The 19,943-nt window shown below is 33.0% G+C and overlaps 3 protein-coding genes across 11 annotated transcripts; 2 read left to right on the top strand and 1 right to left on the bottom strand.

Annotated features, from left to right (window-relative positions):
- LOC109351607 (protein UPSTREAM OF FLC-like) lies at positions 1,133-5,101 on the top strand. Of its 3 annotated transcripts, none has more exons than XM_019593113.1 (5): positions 1,133-1,474; positions 1,608-1,849; positions 1,937-2,006; positions 2,093-2,923; positions 4,457-5,101. In XM_019593113.1, the coding sequence occupies exons 2-5, from the start codon at positions 1,624-1,626 to the stop codon at positions 4,614-4,616; spliced, it is 1,287 nt and encodes a 428-aa protein (XP_019448658.1). In that variant the 5' UTR covers positions 1,133-1,474; positions 1,608-1,623; the 3' UTR covers positions 4,617-5,101. The 3 variants fall into 3 exon arrangements, with proteins under 3 accessions (XP_019448658.1, XP_019448657.1, XP_019448656.1); XM_019593112.1 differs by having other exon boundaries at positions 1,134-1,474; positions 1,573-1,849; XM_019593111.1 differs by having other exon boundaries at positions 1,134-1,474; positions 1,567-1,849.
- On the top strand, positions 9,591-15,087 carry LOC109351606 (putative nuclease HARBI1). 6 transcript variants are annotated; one of them, XM_019593110.1, is made up of 5 exons: positions 9,591-9,731; positions 10,095-10,114; positions 10,148-10,306; positions 12,648-13,266; positions 14,332-15,087. In XM_019593110.1, exons 3-5 carry the CDS (start codon positions 10,171-10,173, stop codon positions 14,759-14,761), a joined length of 1,185 nt encoding a protein of 394 aa, XP_019448655.1. In that variant the 5' UTR covers positions 9,591-9,731; positions 10,095-10,114; positions 10,148-10,170; the 3' UTR covers positions 14,762-15,087. The 6 variants fall into 6 exon arrangements, with proteins under 6 accessions (XP_019448655.1, XP_019448653.1, XP_019448649.1 ...); XM_019593108.1 differs by having other exon boundaries at positions 10,092-10,114; XM_019593105.1 differs by lacking the exon at positions 9,591-9,731 and adding an exon at positions 9,747-9,967 and having other exon boundaries at positions 10,092-10,114.
- On the bottom strand, positions 16,188-19,461 carry LOC109351613 (ras-related protein RABE1c-like). Of its 2 annotated transcripts, XM_019593121.1 has the most exons (9): positions 19,368-19,429; positions 19,000-19,114; positions 18,207-18,279; positions 18,025-18,125; positions 17,590-17,655; positions 17,382-17,479; positions 16,892-16,954; positions 16,719-16,811; positions 16,188-16,516 (listed from the first exon to the last, which is right to left on the bottom strand). In XM_019593121.1, the coding sequence occupies exons 2-9, from the start codon at positions 19,070-19,072 to the stop codon at positions 16,439-16,441; spliced, it is 645 nt and encodes a 214-aa protein (XP_019448666.1). In that variant the 5' UTR covers positions 19,073-19,114; positions 19,368-19,429; the 3' UTR covers positions 16,188-16,438. The 2 variants fall into 2 exon arrangements, with proteins under 2 accessions (XP_019448666.1, XP_019448667.1); XM_019593122.1 differs by lacking the exon at positions 17,590-17,655 and having other exon boundaries at positions 19,000-19,461.

Genomic DNA, 19,943 nt, shown 5'->3' with positions numbered 1-19,943 from the left:
ATTTCTTTATATTCATTTTTATGTGAAATTAGTTAACTTAATTTTATTTTTGTTGCTTTTGAGCTCACAAATAAATAGTAATTATGCATGCTAAAGATGAAATGAAAAGAAAAAAGAAATATCATTACTTAAAATTATCAACAAAGTAACAAATAATAAATAAATTAGAAAGACAAAATACAAATATGTATAAGTGAGATGATTAAAAATATAAAAGTGATTGTCGAATATCAGTTATATTTTTTTCTAGACACACTATTGTGAAAAAATGTATGTAAAATGTTAATGATTTTCTTTGAATTTTATAAACAAATATTATTATGGAAGATTATATGTTACATAAAAAATATTAATTAATATTATTAAAAATAAATTATTTAGTTATGTAATTTAAAAATTAGATATCTACATAATTATATAGATATAATGGGGACACTTATGTCATTTTCAATACATTATATATAAATGAGTTTTTCTTTCCTCTCACTTTCCTTCTATTTTCAATCATATCAAATAATAAAATTATTATCTCATTTTCTACTACTTTTCTTTCCTTCTACTTTTATTCTAAAATTAAAACACAGCCTAAAAGAGGAACATAATTGGTGAGAATATGAGATCTGTTCTCTTTTGGAAACATTTGGTATGGTCAACGAGCATATCCCTGATCCCACGATTACATGCCATATGGATATGGACCCACTGACTTTCATGACATGAAATTGAATAAATCTGAACGCTTAGCTCATAAATTCACCAGCCTCGAGGTTTAAAGCAGATAGAACAGTCATCGCAAGTCATTAATTCGATGCAATATAGTCAAAGTTAGGTGTAGAAGGTGGACAACAGAACAATTCTTAGCTTAGGGGTCAACCCAGCTGAAAATCATTTGAATTTTCTATTCAAAGTAGTTCAATGCACATAGAAAGGAAGAAGAATGTAAAATAAACATAGTCTAATTACCCAATGCAACATTTTCATATAAAGCTTTTAACTCTCCATTATTTGTATTTATCATCAGTCAATTATTATAATTTTGTAAGTTTTAGACTTATAGCAATTATTATTATCTCCCTCCGAGTGCAAACGGTGATCTGAGTGAAAAAAAGTAGTAGGAACAAACAAAACCGTTACGACGGGGTTATACTTTTATTATTTGTGCGTGTAGCAGGGATGTAATAATAAAGTAGAGAAAAATCCACTGTCCCAGTCACTCACAGGGCTGGCAGTACTGAAGCTCAAACAGCCATTCCTTGTTTGGTAGCTGTTGTCTTTCGCATCCTCATTTTGAATCTTTCCCTCTCTTTATTATATTCATTTATTTTATTTTCATTTCACATTTCACACTCACACATGACACTACCCCACACCATCCTCTTTTTAAACTTGAAATCGCTATTCAAAATCCAACTCAACTCTACCTAGAAAACAACCTCTCAATACTCATTTGTTTCTCTGTTTTCCCGCCGCTTAGGTACATCACTTTCACTCTCTTAACTCTCCTAATTTCCCAGCTCTATCCTAGTATTATATCAATTACTAATATCATTATCATTATCATTTCAGTCACAGGTGTAGCTTCTTACCCTTTGTTCCTCACATCGCAGAGAGAAGAGAAGAAGAATGTCGGTCAGTTCCAGTTCCAGGGGGAAATCAACGGAACTTCAAATCCCAAAGAAACGGACAGATAGAGAAACAAGTCCAGATAGAAACAAAGTTTGGACCGAACCAAAGCCCAAAACGCCAAAGAAAGTCTCCGTCGTTTACTATCTCTCCCGAAACGGCCAGCTTGAGCACCCTCATTTTATGGAACTCCCACTCTCTTCACCTCAAGGACTCTACCTCAAAGGTAAATAACTTCATTCACCATTATTATGTTCTATTTCCAACAAATACATCTTCAAGTTCAAAAATCATAACGAAAACTCTGTTTCAGATGTAATCAATCGATTAAACCTGCTCCGAGGGAAAGGCATGGCTTCCATGTACTCCTGGTCTTCAAAACGGTACCGTCTTAAGTTCATGTTCTTCTTTTCTTTTTCCTTTTTATTTCAATTTTGTATTTATGATGATGGCTCTCTCTCTCTCTCAGGAGTTATAAAAACGGCTTCGTTTGGCATGATTTGTCGGAGGATGATTTCATTCACCCAACGCAAGGACACGACTACATTCTCAAAGGATCTGAGATTGTCGATCACAACAAATCGGAGGATATCTCTGATTCCCCTCCGGCGATCCCCACACGGCGGCGCAACCAGTCCTGGGGCTCCATGGACTCGAACGAGTACCGAGTTTACTACAAGTCTGAATCGTTCGGTGACTCTGCCGGGAAAATCGCCGCCGATGCTTCAACTCAGACGGACGATAAGCGACGGCGGAGGAGAGCAGTGAGAGAAGAAGAAGAAGAAGAACAGAAACACGGAATCGAAGATGAAGAGATTGAAATTGAAGGAGAGCGGGTCCCACATACGTGTCAGAATCAAAGTACGGAACTAAGTAGGGATGAGATCTCACCTCCACCATCCGATTCGAGCCCCGAAACTCTCGAATCGCTAATGAAGGTAGATGGACGGCTAGGATTGCGTGTAACGGTTGGTGCTAAGGAGAATAATCTAACGGCGGAGATCTGTCCTAGTGGGAAAATGAAAGCCTCTTCGGTTCTTCTACAATTATTATCGTGCGGTGCTGTGTCTTTCAAAGAGAGTGGAGCCAATAAAGATCAAGGGTTCTCGTTGGTTGGACACTACAAGAATAGATTGCCACGTGGATCACGGAATCAAAAGGAGGCAGGGACATCAATGGAAATTCCGGATTTGAACAGGGTTATATTGGAAGATAAGGAGTATTTCAGTGGGAGCGTCATCGAAACCAAAAAAGTTGAAGTTCCTTCCTTGAAGAGGTCTTCTTCTTACAATGCTGATAGGTATGTTATGTGTTAAAATCTCCTTTTACTAAAAACTAATTTATTCAATTTAATTAAACACTTACTTTTTTCTGCTTCAATTCTACTCATTTTTTTTCCAAATTAAGTTAGTTTTGCTAAATTAAGGTGAGAAAATAGTTTATACAACGCGAAAGTTTTTACATGAATCTTAAATAGAAGTAATATAACAATTTAGGGTGTGTGAGTGGATAGATATAATAATACTTCTCAAATCTCGAGTTTGCAATTCGTGCCTAGTAATTAGCAATTTGGGAACTGTAAACATTGACATTCATAGAGTTTCAGTTCCATAGGTTGCATAAAAAATTGTGATTAACCATATGTTAATGCTTCTAGGACATATAAAGCGTCTTGAGATTGAAGACATGTAAAAAAATATTATGTGAGTAATAGTACATGCATTACTAGTTTTTTGTTATAATTTGTGTAGCATTATTAGTTAATCTAATCTGCATTCTCCATATCTTAATTTTTTTAATCCATCTTAGCAGATGTTATTTCTCCTATTTTTTTTAGCTTTATTAAGTTCAATCTACGATAAACCTAATTCATAACATTTGTAGTTATTTTAAAAACGTCATTGGATTCAAATTTGTATCTATATTATCTATCATTGTCTGAACAAGGTAGGGTTACCACTTCCTTTGTCCCCGGGTGTTATCACCCTGCTTGTTCATCATGTACCTTTCTCTCTTTCATATGAAGGGCTGAAAATGATAGCTTAACAATCCTCAAAACTGTAAGAATAATATTATCTCATAATTGAATTTAATCTGACACATGAAAACTATCAGTTGGCAAACGTTGAGGACTACAAAATTATGTTTTCCTTGATCTTAAGCTACATGTTTAATCTTTTTAAGATATTGTTTCATTTCCCCCCCTCCCAAACCTACATGCCAATGCAATTTGAGTTTGCATTTAGTGTGAAGCAGGCAGATAGATAGAGTATACTGCTCTGATCAGTAGCCTGCTTGTCCTGTTCCATCTTGTACCCAGTGTATGTTGAATAAATGACATGCTTCTAAGCTTCTTTATTCTAGTTCAAATTAATGATGCAACTATTGATGCCTGTCCTTTTTACATTTAAACTTTTCAGCTACTGCATGTGGGGCCCAAATTAAAGCATCCAAGAGTTGATTATTCGTTTTCATAAATAAATTGACTTGCTGGTTTGCACCTATAACCATAATAGTAGTACGAATTCACAGCCAGGGGCATTTTTTTATATTAAAAAAATACTGTATGAATTTGGGGCAATGAGTACTCAATAGTAATTTCACATTGTGATAGGCTTAATTTTGATAGCTGTTGTTCACAGTCTATCATTCAATTAATCACGCACTGACATATTATTAAAAGCTAAATTGTTTTAATAATCTGGAAAAATATAAACTACTGACATGATTTAGTGTTGCTTTTATGATTACCACAGTAAGATAAATTGCTTTATCGATAATGTGGTTGTTTAGTCTAAAGTTTGGCTCTGTCTATGGTTTCTACTCCTTGCAGCGGTTCCCGGTTGCAAATTATTGAGCATGATGATGTTGTGAGGGCAAAGTGCATACCAAGAATGTCCAAGGCACTACCATCAAAGAAAGAAGAGAGTGCTTCCATGCATAGTGTTAGCAGCAGCCAACATGGAAGCAAAAGATTTGACTTACCACAATAAATTGATACTTTGACGTTTAAATGATTCTGAAACGAAACTGATGAAAGATTGTAGCTGATAGCTGAGACAAAGCAAAGCTTAGAGAAGTGAAAATTAGAGTGAGCAGTGTAGGTGGAAGAATGTATAATATCGACAAACATAGAGTAAGTACTAATCAAGTAGGTGGTAGTATATTGGCCTAGAGCATTGCAATTTGTAAGTCACAACACAGCACTATGGGCACATACATTGAGGAAGGGTTAGCATTGTGATGAAGATGCTATTTTGAAGCTCTTGTGCATTTTGCTTTTGGAGGTTTTGGCCTGAAGTCAATGCCTGTAAAGGGTGGTCTGTGTTTCCTTTCTTGGCGCATATGACCTTAGTTGGTTTTTTCACTGTTAATCCTTTGACTTTGTCTATGTATTATAATCCACCTTGGTTTCGCCAAGCTCGCATGTGACTTTGACTAGGCCCTTTTGGGTCCGTGAAACATGCGCTTAGTTTAATTTGTGTGCCAACTGCCAAACATGCTATTTTTAAATGGAGATGAGAGGTTATTCTATTCCAAAGTCAATACATATTATACTCCTGTGATACTAATTACAATGAATTTATGATTTATCATGTAATCTACCGGTAGAAATAGAATCCAGGATTATTTTATAAAGCTAATAGATCTTACTATATTTTTGCTGATTGACATCTACTACATACTTAATCCAAATTGATGACTCGGGTAATCATCTAAGCAGATGATTTATCATGGAAAAAATGCCCGTTGAGAGAATTAGCTACACGTATCTGTGGATGTTCTCGGCTCGAAACGGATTGTCTCCAGTGTGAGGATACTTGTGGGAAACAAAAAAAACATTGTAGCTCATAACTATTGGAAATTAATAAGCTATTTGGTCATTTGGTGTGCAGTTATTTGACATCAAACGTTTTTATTTTTCCATCGGAACATTCATATTTTTTCACGACTTCGGGTTTTGATACGTCATATTCATATACACAAGAATAAGCTGAAAATAGGCGTGTCAAATGTTTTTTTGAACTAGTTTTTGTTCTTATAATTGGTGACCCAAGAATGAAGATTGCTAATATCTTAAAATGTTGAGAAATCACCATTATCCTGTTAAGGGAAATGAATGGAAAGAAAAATCTTTCAAATTATCTCATAAGTACATTTCATAATTTTATCCCATTTAAAATATAACTCACAAATTAATCCAAAATTATCTTCTTTTTTTATTTTTACTCACTCTTTCTTTTCGTTTACAATCCCAAACATCTTATTCATCTAGAGAAAATTGTTTTTCACAAAATGTAGGTGGAAAAAATCATACAAGGGAACATAGTGAGCTGTTCGAGTATGCTAGTTCTCTCTTCTGTCTTAATATGGTAAATATTTATGAAATAACTTTGATGAGGGAAAAAAGGTTTAAGACCCCTCATAGTCCAATCCTAACTACTTTTATGATCTTTTTCAAACTTCTTGCTTCTATTTGGAGTTAATAGGTAGGAACACATTTTACACTAATCAATGGTGTTCTTAGTAACTAGATTATTCTATTATAAAACATCAACACTCATACAACTAGAAATTTGCAAATCAATCATAATAATATAAGATAAAATATTATCAAATAATTGGGAGATGAATGATGCAAAAGAATAATAAGGATTATCTATTTAGGGTGCAATGGAAAATTTTATGAAAAGTTTATACATCAAAGCCTTATCAAACCTAATCCTCCCTAAATTTACAACTAATTTATCCATCATTATAATGTATCATAAAGTGTGATAACTAAGCTTATACAATACAATAGTTACATCAAACAATGAGAGCACATCTGCTATAATACAAAGTGTGTCACTCCATGTGGCACTGCTTATAATAGATTGTAAAAAATGCATTTAATTTAAAAAAGTAATAATCAAATATTTTCTGACCAATCATAAATAATAATACATGAAATGATACACTTTTATGAAGTAGATGTTCACCTATCAAACAATATTGATGATTATAATGTATTGCAAGTGCCAATTGTGTGAACCCTTCATTTGAGGACCGTGTCATACATGGAACATGAATGTTGGACCGAAGAGTAAAACAAGATACACGAGCCGATGCCAGAAGGTAGATATTAGGCTTTGTTTGGGCCCTTCTGTGAAATTTCAAATGATAGCATTACGAGAATGAAGAAAACGTTCAGTAGTTTAATCAACTTGCTCTTGCCGCTTTCTCTCCCACAAATACAAAGGAAAACTTAATCAATTAATAAAAAAACTGACAGCACTATGAAAAAAATGATTTTTAAACATTGGGGATACGTCATGCCATGGATAGAACTGAACTGTAATCAATACTTCAATGATTTTTGTTAGTCAAATATTTTTTTTTATCGTTATATATTTGACTTTTTTATTTGTAGTCTTTATATAACTTCTATTAGTTCCTCATTTTGCAATAAGTAATTCATTAAATCCCTCTATAAACTAAAAGTTCTATATTTTTAAGAACTAAAATCGAACAACTTTATGTAAGTTAAAGACTAAATAAAAGAAATGTCTAAGTTTACAAAAATGAAAAACATATTTAAATCCATTTTAATTATACTTTTAGGTAATTGTTTTAATACATGAATATCATGTCATATTATTTTTTCATTATGTTACCTTTTTTGAATTCATCGTATCATAGACCCTACTTTTACGTTTTTCTTTATACAAGAACAGGTTACATAAATCAACCCAATTATTGTTTAACTAAACTGTATTATGAGAATGTTCCTCCTCCTTAGCACAAAAGTTTTATCTGAAGTGGATTTCACACATAGCTTTCACTTTTATAGGTATCCAAAATACTGACATTTTTGTTGGAAATAAATATAAACGTAGATGGTTAGAATAAGTAACGGACATATCAACCAACAAGATGTTGGTCAAGTGATGTAAAGTCTCATTAGATCTCCAAGAATTCGATTCATGTAAATAACATTTGTTAGGAGGGATAATCACGAATTCAAATAAGTAATGGACATGTCTTCTTCAGATAGAGCGCAATATGTGACTTGAATGTCTTTCCGCTGTTATAGTTGTTAAAAATATTGGTTGCACATAGCTCACAGACTAATAATGCAGTCAATAATAGCAAGGGAGAAAATATAAATATACGAGCTTCATTAAAAGAGTTTGATTTGTAAGTAGGATTGCCAATAGTATATATTGTTGTAGGATTGCCAATAGTATATATTGTTCATCATTATAAGTTTTCCTTCGAAACATGATTTGACTTTCTAACATATATACAAATATGAAATATGGTTCTCCTATTTTATTTAAAGGGTTTTTATACCCCCACTAACCAACCTATATTTTAGAAAAAGAAAATTAGTTAAATTATGATGTAACTTTTAACCCAATTATTAATAAATAAAATACATTCTTATTATACATGTTACTTTCTTATACGTGTAGCAATATATGTAAAGTATGTTTGTGTGAACATATACCATTTTCAAAAATAAAAGAAAGAGAATGTTAATATTTTAAGTTTTGTGGTCTATTCGATAAATAAGATAAGAAATAATGATAAAATAATTCAGTCTATCTTATTATAATCTACATTTTGATAAGCCAGACTCAAAAGTTAGGATAAACTTATTCTTATCATGTCTTATATATTTAATGCATTTTCTATCTTATATAGGAAATTGAGTTAAAAACGAATATGACAAAAAGAGTGTATTATTTTTTTTTCTTGACTTTGATCTCAAACATTACCATCAGCGCACCACTACCGTTAGATCATCAACCCGTTATTATCACATCACATATTGTACTCACACTATCACCTTCACCCATTACTTTTACTACCTAAAAATATATATTATAAATTACATACCTTAATTTTTTATAATCATCAGATCAACACTTAAAATGTTGAGTGAAAACAGTAAATTTTATAAAAATAGCCTTAATCTTACTAATTAAGTGCTTTCTTTTTTTATAAAATTGTATAAAATGTTGTGTCAAATTAAAGTTAATAAAAAATTAGAAACATTGACTTCTGTTAGTAATTAATAAAAGACAGGCTAAATTATTAACATTATAATTGATTAACTTCATCCATAAACCATTCCCCTTATTTTCTTATTATTTTTGAAGTTTTAATGTAGCGATCAGTCTTATTCGCTGACACAATTTGACCAGATTATTATAGAACACAAATAGGATTGGTTTTTATTATGTCTAAGACTAGTTCAAGTTCAAAAATTAAACTATATTTAAGGTCAGATATATGATAAGTATGACTCGACACCACTCGTCATGTGGTTAGTCACTCAACTTGACATCTTTTTGGTCAAAAGTATTTGATTCTCTTTTTTTTTGTTATTGATTCTCTAATTTTTCGTCATATATACATGATTAACAATATATATATATATATATATATATATATGAGGGATCCGTTTACACTTAAGTTAAGTTACAATAGTTAAGCTCAATCTCAGTCATTCATTTTCTTAAATCAAACAAACCAAATGAGTGAAACTTAAAAGTTATTAAAGATTTTTCTTTTTCTTTCTCATCATCTATTTCACTCACTTATTTGATTCGTTAGATTTAAGAAAATGAATGTCTAAGATGGAGTGTAACTTAACTTGGGGTAAACAGATCACTCATTTTATATATATTTCGTATGTGTAAAATTATATATTCATAATAATAAGTAGTATTGATATAACTTTATCTAAAATGATATACATTGTATTTAATTAGATTTAAAGTCAGATTCAAAGACTGACCAAAACAATATTTGAGGTCATGTTAATTTCGAGTGTAAGATCAAACCTAAGTTCAAACAATCATTCAATCAATATATAAAGTCCACTAAGAGAGTCAAACCCATTATTAACTTCTTAAAAGTAAAAAAAAAATCATACCCTCAGCTACACCTAAAAGAATTAAATTAGGCAAACCATAAAAGTGGCAAGTGCCTGGTAAATGGTATTAGTGAGCGATATATTATTTTGTCTACGCCCACAAACCATACCATAAATTCATAAACCATGTTCTCTATATGTGCTGACACATTGCCTTCAACCACAACCAACATTTAGTGTTGTAAGTTGTTGCTTGTATTTTCCATCTCTTACCTTTTTTATTTATCATCTTTCCTTTTTTTCTTTCTTTTTTTTCCACCAAAGCTATATCTCTCTTTTTTTCTTGCATGCTTTATACTTTGAACAACGCCCCCTCTCTCACTGACACACACAACATTGTAACTAGACCGATTCTTGTTTTCACAACCTCGTTACCATGTCACTGCTCATTCTTATTCTTCTCTGAGGTTTATGTTTGTGAGTGTTATTGTTGTTATTATTATTGTTTTCTTTATTATGCCATCATATCATAAAAAAACAAATCTTCGCGTGCTTGGTTTTATTTTCTTTCTTATTTTTTCCGTGTTGTGAATTCTTGTAGCAGGTTTGGTTTTTCACACCACAAATTTTTGCAAGTTGGGTTTTTTCCAGTTGTTGAATCGATTTGATTGTGTTGGCTGATGATGGGTCCTGTGAGAGGATTGAAAAAGAGAAAGAAGCATGATGAGAATGGTTCTTCTGCTTCTGGGTCCCCCCATCAGAAAGAGGGTCCTATGGATTGGTGGGATGAGTTCTCTAAGAGGATTGTTAATAATGGTATATTTTTCTCATTTCACTTTCACTGCTTTTAATTCATGTCATGTTTTATGTTTCATATAGCGTTTGGTTATTGATGAATTCTGGTATGATGTTTTGCTCTTTGTGTTCTTAAAATCTGTATTTTTCTTGGTTTATGTTTTGTTCCCTCGTGTCATTGAAGTTATATGTATGCTGAATCAAGACAATGCATTTTGATAGGCAAGCTAAGGATCCCTAATTTGACTTCGATGTTGACTGTCATTCTGACAATGTTATCTTACCAATCAAGGAATCTTTAATCGCGTTGTATAATGGCTTTGTAACAATGCGAAGTACGTCTGTTGTTCCAAAAAGTGTGTTGCTTCATGTGCCACCAATTGTGATTGGTCAGAAAAATATTTGATTATTAAACTTTTAACTTACATATGTTTTCCCAATCAATCACAACAAGTTGCATATGGAGTGATACACTTTCAGGGACAACAAATGTACTCCTGTAATGAGGAAGCATAAACCGATTGGTGTATCGGAAATTACATTATATGGATTTATACTGGAAATCCATCTAGACAGTGATTTAGAATTGTAATATTGAGCTTTGTGTTTCATGAATTGTCTAAATGATTCTTATGAATTTGGTTTTCTAAAATAAATAAACAGAAATCAAATGCAAAGAGTGTATATATGTATGTATTCCCTTTCAACTCACCCCCTAGTAAACAAGTTAGCCACTTTTATTTATTCAATACTCCAAATTTAAAGTGTTTCAGGTCTTAAAGCCTTTACTGTAACATGTCAGAATTCTGGTATAGATATAGCGATAGACTATTAGACTCGCCGAATGGGATAAACTGTAGGAGAACACTCTTTTCAAATCCGTGTCGCGTTCTTGCTTTTCTGGCTATCCTGATAATGCTTTTCTGGTTCTTTTGCATAAAAATTATTTTGCTAGTTGATGTTATACTATTTGCCTTAAGTTAATCTTTACAGAATGTTTGCCATTTATTGGTCATCAAGCCTTTGTTAGGGAACAGAATAAGGAGGGAAAGAAAATGAAAGGAAAGAATGTAGGTAAGCAGAATGAAAATGAGGAAACAGAAATTTGTTTTCTAGTATGTCCTGTAACCGATGTAGAATGAAACAGAGAAGAAAAATGAGACGGTATACTCATCGAACTGTTCCTACAAATTCCTGTTTGTAGAAAAGTTTCTTTGTTATTGAGTCCAATAGGAAAGACGTTTGAGCACTCAGCAAGGAACTTATGAAATACATAACTAGCCTAGAATGGGGAATATTTATAGTGGCAGATCAAACTTTATTTTTATATCCATGCCTCCAATATATTGTTCAATACTGAGTATGATGATAACTAATCATATTATTCCAAATCCTGTTGGTTATCGGACAAAAATATCGAAAAATTAGTTGACCTACAGTTTTTAGGTTCCAAATCCTGTTGGTGTACTGAATGCTTCAAAATAGAATGAGGGTGTTTTTGTCTTGTTTAGTGTTTTTGGATAACTTTTACCTTAACTGTGTTATGTTTACATGCCTCTAGTATAATACTCAGTGGATAAACTATATGTATTCATTTTTGGTCGTATTTTTGAAACAATTCATCTTTGTAACATATGATCAGCCATGTGGTATCTGATCTGATGCTACTCTAATATACCAGACCACATGCCCTGGAAACCTATTTTGGTAGAATAACTTGATATTTAAATTCTGCATCTTGAGGAAGTTACAACCAGAATTCAATTGTCAAAGCTTTTAACTTTTGTTTTATTTTATTAATGTTAACAAGCACTTGTTCCAATTCAGATCAGTTGATAGATCATATAGTCCAGTTTCATGCCTCCAGTTGGCATCCTATTTTTTCGTCAATATTCATCGGGTTTTAAAGAGATGATTGCACATTATAATAGAAATCTTTGAGAAATGTATTACTTTAGCAAGAAATTTGTATTCTCTCAAAGAGTGAAGTTCCTTGAACACATGGAGTTTGGACTTTAGAGTACAGCCACATCACCTTGATGCTATTAACTATTAAGTAAATTATGATATAACAGCCCATGCATGACAATGATGACATTACGATTTTGTAGACCTTTGTTATTGGTAAACTATCAATTAAGATTATAAGTAGCTTTTTGCTTGTAAAGGAAAATACCAGACAAGCTACATCCTTTCCAATAGTTCAGTTCAATTACTTCTCTGTATGTTATGTCTGTCAATAATCTTTATATGTGTGTATTCCAATATTGTTTGATCTAAGTCAATCCAAAACGATATCTGAATCTTAAAGTTAAGCCTGCATCGTTAACATCTATAACTTATAATTTGTATTGCTTGGTAGGTCTTCGACAGTCTCCATCAAAGGGATTGGATAACTTTCAATCTATTTTTAAGATCTCCAGAAAGACATTTGAGTACATATGTTCACTTGTTAAGGAAGATATGATGGCAAAAGCTGTGAATTTTATATATATTAGTGGTAAGCCAATGTCTTTATATGATCAAGTTGCTGTGGCGTTGAGAAGACTAGGATCTGGTGACTCGCTAGTCACAGTTGGTGATTCGTTTGGACTAACTCACTCAACTGTTTCACAAGTCACATGGCGATTTGTTGAATCCATGGAAGAAAGAGGACTTCAGCACCTGCATTGGCCTTCTACAGAATTGGAAATGAATAAAATAAAATCCAAATTTGAGAAAGTGCGTGGTCTCCCCAATTGCTGTGGTGTAGTTGATGCTACTCACATCACAATGTGTTTACCTGCCACAGAACCTTCTAGTAAAGTGTGGCTTGACCATGAGAAGAATCATAGCATGATCTTGCAAGCAATAGTGGATCCTGACATGAGGTTCAGGGACATCGTCACCGGCTGGCCGGGTAAAATGAAGGATTGGTTGGTCTTTGAGAGTTCGAATTTCCACAAACTTTGTGATAATGGAGAGATATTGAATGGTAAGACATTACAGCTCTCTGATAATCTTTGAGAAATGTATTACTTTAGCAAGAAATTTGTATTCTCTCAAAGAGTGAAGTTCCTTGAACACATGGAGTTTGGACTTTAGAGTACAGCCACATCACCTTGATGCTATTAACTATTAAGTAAATTATGATATAACAGCCCATGCATGACAATGATGACATTACGATTTTGTAGACCTTTGTTATTGGTAAACTATCAATTAAGATTATAAGTAGCTTTTTGCTTGTAAAGGAAAATACCAGACAAGCTACATCCTTTCCAATAGTTCAGTTCAATTACTTCTCTGTATGTTATGTCTGTCAATAATCTTTATATGTGTGTATTCCAATATTGTTTGATCTAAGTCAATCCAAAACGATATCTGAATCTTAAAGTTAAGCCTGCATCGTTAACATCTATAACTTATAATTTGTATTGCTTGGTAGGTCTTCGACAGTCTCCATCAAAGGGATTGGATAACTTTCAATCTATTTTTAAGATCTCCAGAAAGACATTTGAGTACATATGTTCACTTGTTAAGGAAGATATGATGGCAAAAGCTGTGAATTTTATATATATTAGTGGTAAGCCAATGTCTTTATATGATCAAGTTGCTGTGGCGTTGAGAAGACTAGGATCTGGTGACTCGCTAGTCACAGTTGGTGATTCGTTTGGACTAACTCACTCAACTGTTTCACAAGTCACATGGCGATTTGTTGAATCCATGGAAGAAAGAGGACTTCAGCACCTGCATTGGCCTTCTACAGAATTGGAAATGAATAAAATAAAATCCAAATTTGAGAAAGTGCGTGGTCTCCCCAATTGCTGTGGTGTAGTTGATGCTACTCACATCACAATGTGTTTACCTGCCACAGAACCTTCTAGTAAAGTGTGGCTTGACCATGAGAAGAATCATAGCATGATCTTGCAAGCAATAGTGGATCCTGACATGAGGTTCAGGGACATCGTCACCGGCTGGCCGGGTAAAATGAAGGATTGGTTGGTCTTTGAGAGTTCGAATTTCCACAAACTTTGTGATAATGGAGAGATATTGAATGGTAAGACATTACAGCTCTCTGATGGATCAGAAATAAGGGAATATATAATTGGAGATTCAGGCTATCCTCTACTGCCATACCTCATTGTCCCATATGAAGGGAAAGAACTCCCAGAGCCAAAATCAGATTTTAACCGGCGGCATTTTGCAACGAGGATGGTGGCACAGAGGGCATTGGTAAGGCTGAAGGAGATGTGGAAAATCATTCAAGGATCGATGTGGAGGCCTGACAAACACAGGTTGCCAAGGATTATTCTTGTATGCTGTTTACTTCACAACATTGTTATTGATATGGAAGATGATGTTCAGGATGAACTATCTTTGTCTCACAACCATGACTCGGGTTACCGTCAACTGATTTGTGGAACTTCAGATGTGAAGGGAGTATCACAGAGAGAAAAGTTGTCTCTCTACTTGACTCAAAGGTTGCCTACATGATATTCTCTCCATTACTATAGCTCGGTAGCTCAAGAATTTATCTGAAGTTCTGAAAGTTTCTAAGAAAAGTTATCATATATTTTAGTTCTTTTCCATGAATTCTAGACAGTAAGTAATTGAAATGGTACTTTACTTGTTTGAACTTAGAAAGTTTAACAAAATTATGGCTGAGGATAAGGTTAGTGGTAAACTCATGATAACATCAATTTGTGGATAACTCCATTGTCAATATGGATTTTGTCCATCACAAGTTATTGTTATGGATGTTTCCTTGGTTTTTTTGACTCCATCATAAATTATATAAGCTGATGTGTATTTTATTTTTTACAGAGATGATCATAGATATTGACAAGAAACACCTAGAAATGGGAGCTGAAACTCTAGCTTGTGGTTTTCACTATCAGTTGTTGTGAGAATTCATTTCTCTGTTTTTTTAGTTTATGGCTTACCCTTGCCCCTAGATACAGAGATTCTATATTCATAGTAGTTGTAACTCCTTACAAAATTGTTTATGACAACTAACTTGATAAATATTTAGATCACATTAATGGAAGTGAGATCCATGATATGGGACATATTTCCATACCCCTCCATAGAAGTTTATGGTACTATACAATGTGTTACCTTTGACTCATACCGAAAAAACATTTTTTCGGCTCATGACAACTACTTAGAACTTGAGCTCTGATATTCTCTTTAAGATAAAGTTTTATCTTAAAATCAATTGATAAAAATTAAACAAGTGCCTCAATAGATATATGAATTATAATGACATAGACTTATTTAAACTAGTTTTGAAGTTAGACACAATTATTCTCAGATGACATTAGAGGTAGTGTCACCTTCAGCTCAAATCCAAGATTTCAATACAACATAACAAATCCGAATACTTTTATCATATCTATCTGAATCACTTATAATTTTTTACTAAAAATATAGAACGGTTATTTAATTATATAATAACGGGACAAATCTCATAAAATAGAGTAAGAAAGTTCATAAATTTATCTTGTAGTAAAGGAATGGAAGAGTACTCCTCAAAGTTTGTTGCTTGATACAGTTCATACAGTTTTGGATGAAAAAATTAATCTGAAAACATTTCACAATTGGAAAGGTAAAGAAACTCACCTCCTCTCCAAGTTACACAAGAAACACATTCAGGCCTGTAAAATGTGTTGCCTTATGTAACATATTGCAACCCTTATGTTAGCTTTTGTACAAATCAATGGAATTAGGTGCTTTGGTATACAAAATTATCTAGAACGTGATCAAGAAAGCTATATGGATTCTGAACTAAATGGTCCTGGCCCTTGGTGATATCTATTCACGGCTTTAAATGGAAAATCAAGAGTCTTAATTTGCTTACTGAAATTCATAATATTAAATAAAAAAATCGGTGTACAAAAATATATAAATTCAGGACATAAGAAAGGAAAATATAAGCACGAGTCATTCAATCAATCTTGCATCACAATGCATTCATCATAATAACATCTAGTTTTGGATCAAAATAACTAGTTGATCAGAAACTACTAATCACACACAAAGTTTATCAAGAATGACACCTCTAAACTAAAACAATAAGTACGAGTCAGCATCACGATCATCATACAAGTAATTTCTTCATTCCATCATGTTCTTGGACAATAACGCTGCCTCCGACAGTAAAATTTATCCTCAGCCACAACAAGCCGATTTTTGTGCAGCTTGACCAGCCCCTGCTCCCTGGTCTTGGTTGATTTTGATTGTTGTTGGCTGCAATTAAAATATCATGATACATTCAACTTGTGAGAGATAAAAAGTCTTGGGTGAGGAACTATTAAGTCGAGTTTCTGTGTAAACTGAACAAGTAAGAATGTACTACTATGACTATTCAGAATATTTAATAGATTGATCATTTGATATAATCCTGCATTTTATCCTAACACATGAAATTGGTGAGAGGAAGTTCAAATACCTCTGCCTTGTTGTCAGTGTCAGAAAGCCTTTGTTTGATATCTCTTGCTATTGAGAAGAAAACTTCTTCCACATTTAGATTTGTTTTTGCACTCTGAAACATAAAAAAATTCATGAGCATAATAACATACAAAAGTTAAGGGAGTATTCACGTTCTCAAGAAGGTTGTCTTACAGTTTCAAAGAATTTGATTCCATACTCATCAGCCAGTGCCTGGCCCTTGGACGTTGGCACGGCCTAAAATGAATGACAAAGATATATAATCACAAATATATCAAAACAGGTAAAACATAACATGCATGCATACTAGCTCAATTGATGGCAAATAGGCGTCAAATCAGAACTCAAACCTCGCCATAAAAAACCAACGAAAAATGTTTAATTCACAACGACAACATGGTTTCTCTAGAATCCATAATGATGCAACTCAACTACCGGCAAAACTTGCATAACAATAATGGAAGTACATTTGATTTGACAACAGTAATGGTTCGTTTTTAAAGCCCATTTGATTAGCTCTGTAACTGTTCAGAATCAAATTTGTGTATCAAAGAAGGTATTTGATTTGCTAGTGGAATCCCATTCAAAAATAGAGGGGGTGGGAGGGGCAAATAAAGCGAGGGTTTCAAATTTTCAGTAAGCAAAGCCAACAAAATTTGCATACCCTTTTGCTTTCATCCATGTCAGCTTTGTTGCCCACCAGTATTTTGTTAACATTGTCCGAAGCATGTTGCTCAATGTTACGAATCCAATTCCTGATATCTGAAATTAGCACAAGCTGGGTAAATATTCCAGATGGAAAAGTCATTGAAGTTTAAAGAATTTGCACAGAACTGCAAATTTCAAACTTAAGCAATAGCTGGAAACTTTACTGTTAAATGATGCTTCATCGGTAACATCATAGACTAGCAGTATACCCATAGCACCACGGTAGTAAGCTGGGAAAAGATAAACACGAATTTTAGGAAGGATGAAGGCATAAAATAACTTAAATAACAAACTTTATCTCCTCGTCCAAAATTTTAAAAACAAGTAGCAATGAAAGAATTCTAAAGTAACATGACTGAAAAGTACCTTCACAATTGATAGAACTTGTGCCTTAGTATTTCTCAGTACCTACTTCCTCTCTCTATCCTATCACTCTTTTCTCTACATTTTCTCTGTTTATATTCTCAATATTATTTGTCCTTTTTTCTCTATTTTTAGCCCTTAATCACATGCCTACTGTGAAGCATTGCATGTCTATTTGTTACACGTAATAATACTAAAACCAATATGATAGCACCCATAACGATCATAAACCTTACCAGTTGTAATTGTCCGAAACCGTTCCTGACCTGCTGTATCCCAAATTTGGAGCTTGATCCGTTTGCCATCAAGCTCAATGGTTCTAATCTTAAAATCAATGCTGCATCGGGAAAGTAGACCTTTGATGTTAGGGAAACTTCTGGCAAACAAAATTTGTTAATCCTAAATCATAGAAACGTACCCTATGGTTGTGATGAAACTAGTAGTGAAAGAACCATCAGAGAATCGCAGAAGGATGCAACTTTTTCCAACACCTGCAAAAGACACATAAGACATAATTATTTATGGTAGATCCAAGTATGTTGTACACAAAAGCAACACATTTATTCCAGTGTGTGCTTATAATCAACAACAACAACAACAACAACAACAACAATCAAGTCAGCTACAACCATAATAGTATGTCATTAATCATGTCCATTCAACAATTACACAAAGAGATGGTGGAAGGAACTATGACATAATGACATTATTCTAGACATCAAACAATGTAATTTCTTCTTTTTAGGGTGAATGGTGAAAAGAAGATTAAAGGTGTGCATCTTACCTTATACAATTATACAAAACACAAGAACAAATTTAGAAGCAAACTATTAATGGATCACAGAGGAGCTTAACACAGATTTGCCAGACAATGTCAACTAAGATCAGCACGAATTTTAAATTCAACCACTTGATATCAAAGTTACAGAGAGAATGATCCAAATCTAGCTAATTAAGTTATAATAACATGAAAATATCATATGAAAAGATCACAATTTACAACAAACCGCAGCTTAAAGAATAGATGTCCATTACATTTGTCACAAATTGCATCAGCACCCAATTTGAGAATAAAAGGCAAAATTAGTAAAAGGGAACTCCTGATAAAATTTATCATCACTAAAGAAATTCTATTTATTATATAATTTTCCTAAAAACTAAAACTTTCACAACATTTTCAAAAGAGGGTGTGGAAATAAGTTAGCACTTACCACTGTCACCGATCAAGAGAAGCTTGATGAGGTAATCGTAATCAGCACGCGCCCTTGCCGGTGGAGTAGCCATTAACTTAGAAGTTTTTGTTCTTTTTTTAATCAATGAATGAATCTATAGCAACACTCGCGCATAAATTGTATTCCCTCTCTCAATGCATAAAAACCCAGAAAGAGAAAATGCAAATAAAGAGAAAATAAAGTGAAGGAGCATGCGGAATTTACAGAGAAAGAAAGGATGTTATTTTGTGTGTGTATGTTTGTCTCTTTCTAATTATTTACTAAAAAAAGAAGTGATGAATAATGATAGAAAAAAGAGGAAAGAACATAACAGTAGGAGTAGGAGACAAGGTGGAAGTGTTTACAACCTTGTACTTTGAACCATCCCCGACAACTGTGCCTTCACAAACTCATCTCTCCAATCTCTCTCTCTCTCTCGCTCTCTCTCTCTCTTCACCTTTTCCTCGTTTCTTCATGGTTAAGGTTATGCAGTAGTTTAACAGATTATTAAATCATGTAATAATTTTAATATAATTTTACCAAAATAATTTTCGTTTAATTGTAGAAAAGATGAGTAAGGATAAAGATATAGTCTAAAATATAAATGTGTATTAGATTTATAATATTTTAGTATATTTGAAAAAACACAAAAAAACTATTCAAACATGGAAAGATATACAATAAATTAATATTTTATGTAATGCATTAAATTACAAGTTAATAGATGTTTGATTAAAAATTATAACTTACAATTTATATGTGTTTAACTGTGGATAATATATTTGAACCTTTTCAACTTTGAAATGTAGATCCTAAAAATATTGTTTGGAGTCCATAAAATTAAAATATTTAGTTTTTGGTGGGGCGTGAATATTATCATTTATGATGTAAATAGTAAATAATATCAATTGTGACTCGGAGAGAAGGATTTGTTTCACAACAAT

The sequence above is a fragment of the Lupinus angustifolius genome, chromosome LG07 (assembly GCF_001865875.1).
Source record: "Lupinus angustifolius cultivar Tanjil chromosome LG07, LupAngTanjil_v1.0, whole genome shotgun sequence".
Lineage (NCBI taxonomy): Eukaryota > Viridiplantae > Streptophyta > Magnoliopsida > Fabales > Fabaceae > Lupinus > Lupinus angustifolius.
Note: the sequence above shows the minus strand (reverse complement) of the source record. Positions and strands in the feature narration are given on the sequence as shown.